The following is a 3,459-nucleotide window of genomic DNA, read 5'->3' on the forward strand; positions in this document are numbered from 1 at the left end:
AAGCCTCTGAACATTTAGAGTGGCTGGGTTCGCCCTTTCTGGGTTCCTCTGCTTCCCCTGCCGAGTGGGTGGGAAGGGGAAGGGGAAGGAGAAGGAGAAAGAAGGAGAAGGAGAAGAAGGAGAAGGAAGGTTTCACCCCTGCACCACTGGGTTTGAACTGGGATCAGCCTCCATACACAGGCTTCTCTGTTCTCACCTCTGTCCTAAGCCTTTGGAGCACTCGTGTGCTTTCATGTGAGTAAGGCTGTGTTTAGTGACCATTTTGGAAACATTTCTAGTGGATTATTCTTGTATTTGAGTACAAGGAACAAATACAGTGAATGTGTTCAGGTCCAGACAGATGATGCCTGCTTCAACAAATTCAAAGTCACTTCTAGGGTGAAAACTGGGAATAGAAGCTATGAGAATACTTTGGTGTTTTTAAAACCATTTGAAACATGAGCACACAGGCAAAAAAATATACTGGGACTAGCCCACAATTTTGCTATCTAAATTTAATATCTTGTTAAATTTCTGGGATGTTTTGTGCAGAAAGAGTTGAGAATGTTGCCAGGATGGACTGATGATGCTAATAATCCTTATTAGCAGTATCTGAGTTACTGTCATGAAATCTTTAATGCAATGCCTAGTAGATGCAGAACACAAACGTGAAACACAAAGTGATAATGAATAATATTATTAAATTTGTAACCAGATGGGGAAGGGGAAGATGGCAAAAGTCTTCAAAGGGTTTTTCAACCCGTTTTTCAAAGGAAGGAAGAATCTGACCTGAATATGAACTGATGATAATAAGTACTGTGCTTAGTGAGCTGAAGCACAGGAAAATTTATTTTTTGTACAAATACATTTTTTCTGTTTTGGTTTCAGACCTCATTTAATCTCCAAATGGTAACACTATTGACATTAAATACTCAGATTATAATAAACTGACTGTGACTGTTTTCTGAAAGTATGGTCCAGAATGTAATAATAGAGGTAATAAATAATTTATCTTAGAAAGCTCACAAATATAATTTATGACAACTCAGATTTTATTTCTTTTCTTTTTCAACAGGTTTCCTGTGATCTAACTAAAAAAAAAAAGAAGTAGTAGGACTATGTGTCCTTAGACCCTGGTATAGATGGCACACAAAAGGAAGCTTGTCCTTTTGGGACCTGGCTCTGAATCAATTACAGACGACAGAGAAATACTCTTTTGTGGCTGCTAAAGTTCAGGAATGAAATCTGGCAGGCTTAGCCAATTCCCTAATGCAGCATCCACATTACCAACATCAAATTGGCAGCTTTTGCCTGTCCCAATGGGGACAGGGTAATGAATAGATTTAGTTAAGGTGTCCTGACTCATCTACAGAGTGCCTGGTATGTGCACCAAGGCTCTCCTGTATAACTTCCAAAAAAGTGTCATTCAAAGAAAAATGAAGTTAAGAAGGTTTGCTGGCTAGCACTGCTGTAGCACAGGACTGAGCTTCAGTCTGCTCCCACTGCCCTAGAAAAAGCTACTGTTCATTTTCCTTAGGCACCCTAAGGAAAGTACATTTCTCATAATCTATGATTTTTCACTACATTGTCATTGTCAAGGAAGATAATTTCTTTATGATCTTCACACTTTCTTTTTTTTTTTTTTTCTGTCTCTTCAAAATAATTTACACCATGTCAAAAGACTGCAAGGCCTAATGGTAATTTTAGGTGATTTTCCTTGGAATGAGGCACTGTCATTCTTAAATCCCCAGGCAGTGTGCTTATGAATTTCGAGAGTGTGATACAAATATAATTTTCCTGTGAGGCTCTTCCCCCTGACTGTGCAGTGAAGATTGACAAGGGATCCAAAAGCAACTACATCAGAAAGCCCCGTGAAATCCAGCTTCTACAGGTGGGATTCTTTTCACAAGTATCTCTAAATATCTACTCTTAATTTTTTTGTTTGTTTTAATAGAGACCATTCGTAAAATTTCTTTACATTTATTTCTAATGCAAACACAAAAAAATGGCAAATTTTTAAACTCAAATTGTATTTCATTTTTTCTATTCTCATGTCCCTGGAATCCATGCTGGGGGAGGAAACAACCTAATAAAACAAGGGTAAAAAATTTGTCTCCTTATACACAGTCTTGTGTTTAACCTTCCCTTTTCCTTCATTCAGAGAAATGAAAGAGAATAAAATAACGTAGGTTAAGTTTAAGTTTCCTTGTTTATTTTGGTTGCTTCTTCAAAGATTAGTGACATTCACAGACTCGTAAGACACAGGTGATCCAGTGCAATAGAAAGATAATAAAAACCCAGAGTCATTGGAGTGAACTTTTGGACTGTTTCTCTCAATATGAAATGGAACTCTGAGTTCTTGAAGGGCTTGTATCAGCAATTATCATCTTCAAACTGTTGTAAATGAGGTTCTATTTCACTGCACAGAATTGTATTGGACTGGTGTGTGATGTGTTAGGAACTGAGCCCATGTGCATAATTATAAATATGTATATATGGATGTACAGTCTCTATAGGATTTGTTTGTTGCTTTCAATACTTTCAGATTAATAACTGATTTGCTGCCATGCAGAAGTCCTCCAAGGAATTACATTAGAGAATAATTTTAAATACTTGCAAAACCTCCCAAGCAGAAGACATTATGAATGTTAAATGCAGAGAGAGATATCATCCATTTTTCACCCTGGCTGTGATAAGCAATATGGAAAAAAAAGAGAGAGAAAAAAGTCTCAATAACAAAATCCACATTGAAAAGTTAGGCACTTTGAACTTTCCCATCACCTTACCAGTGTTTCCCCACAGGCTGTCTAAAAGACAACTCAGCAATGTCTGAATGGGGCTGCACACAATGGCTCCTTCACAAGTAGGTCTTTAATTGATTACGGCTGTGTTTATAGAAGCAGAAGAGAATTTACTCAAAATGACAGATTGCCTTTAGTGTTAAAATAGTTTAGTAATGTTAATGGTAAAGGAGGTCCCCGCCACCTCCTCTTCAGCTGCATGAAGCCCTAAAGATGAGCTCTTTGTTCCCGCAGCCCCCAGTCGCTTTTTGCTCTCCCCCCTCCCCTCCCCGCTTCTTCCGTGCCTCCAGAGCGGGATGCTCCTGGCTCCAGGGCCGCATTCACACCGAGGGCAGCAGCTGGCCGGCTCCTGCGGAGGTAAGATCCTGCAAAACTGCAGATTTCATCGGAAATATGATAAACTGGAAGAGTACCCAGCACAAACCTCCGGGAGCGCATCCCAGTACCCTGCCTTGTGTCCCCGCACCCTGCCTGTGTCCCTGCGCTCGGACACCGGGCCAGCGCTACAGTAAGCAGCTTTTCCCTCTTTATATTCGAACACCCGCAGTGACGAGGTCCCGGTGCGGCGGCTGGCTGTGCTGGAAGGGCTGGATGTGCTGGGAGCGCTGGATGTGCTGGAAAGACTGGATATGCTGGAAGGGCTGGGAGCGCCCCGGCCCCCGCCCCCTCCCGCGGGGCG

At 41.0% G+C, this 3,459-nt stretch overlaps 2 protein-coding genes across 2 annotated transcripts in view; both read left to right on the forward strand.

Moving 5' to 3' along the window:
• Window positions 1-1,746: 1,746 nt before the first annotated feature.
• LOC102037048 (pancreatic alpha-amylase) overlaps window positions 1,747-3,459 on the forward strand; it is a 67,147-nt gene continuing 65,434 nt past the window's right edge. Inside the window, exons 1-2 of the mRNA XM_005422110.2 lie at window positions 1,747-1,870; window positions 3,015-3,137. The gene's annotated coding sequence lies outside the window, so the exon portion shown is untranslated. The remainder of the gene's footprint in view (window positions 1,871-3,014; window positions 3,138-3,459) is intronic.
• The window catches only part of RNPC3 (RNA binding region (RNP1, RRM) containing 3), a 46,646-nt gene continuing 46,263 nt past the window's right edge, over window positions 3,077-3,459 (forward strand). The window contains exon 1 of the mRNA XM_031057871.1: window positions 3,077-3,288. Coding sequence (XP_030913731.1) covers window positions 3,077-3,288 — 212 coding nt within the window. The remainder of the gene's footprint in view (window positions 3,289-3,459) is intronic.

This window comes from Geospiza fortis, unplaced genomic scaffold, assembly GCF_000277835.1.
Source record: "Geospiza fortis unplaced genomic scaffold, GeoFor_1.0 scaffold403, whole genome shotgun sequence".
Classification (NCBI taxonomy): Eukaryota; Metazoa; Chordata; class Aves; order Passeriformes; family Thraupidae; genus Geospiza; species Geospiza fortis.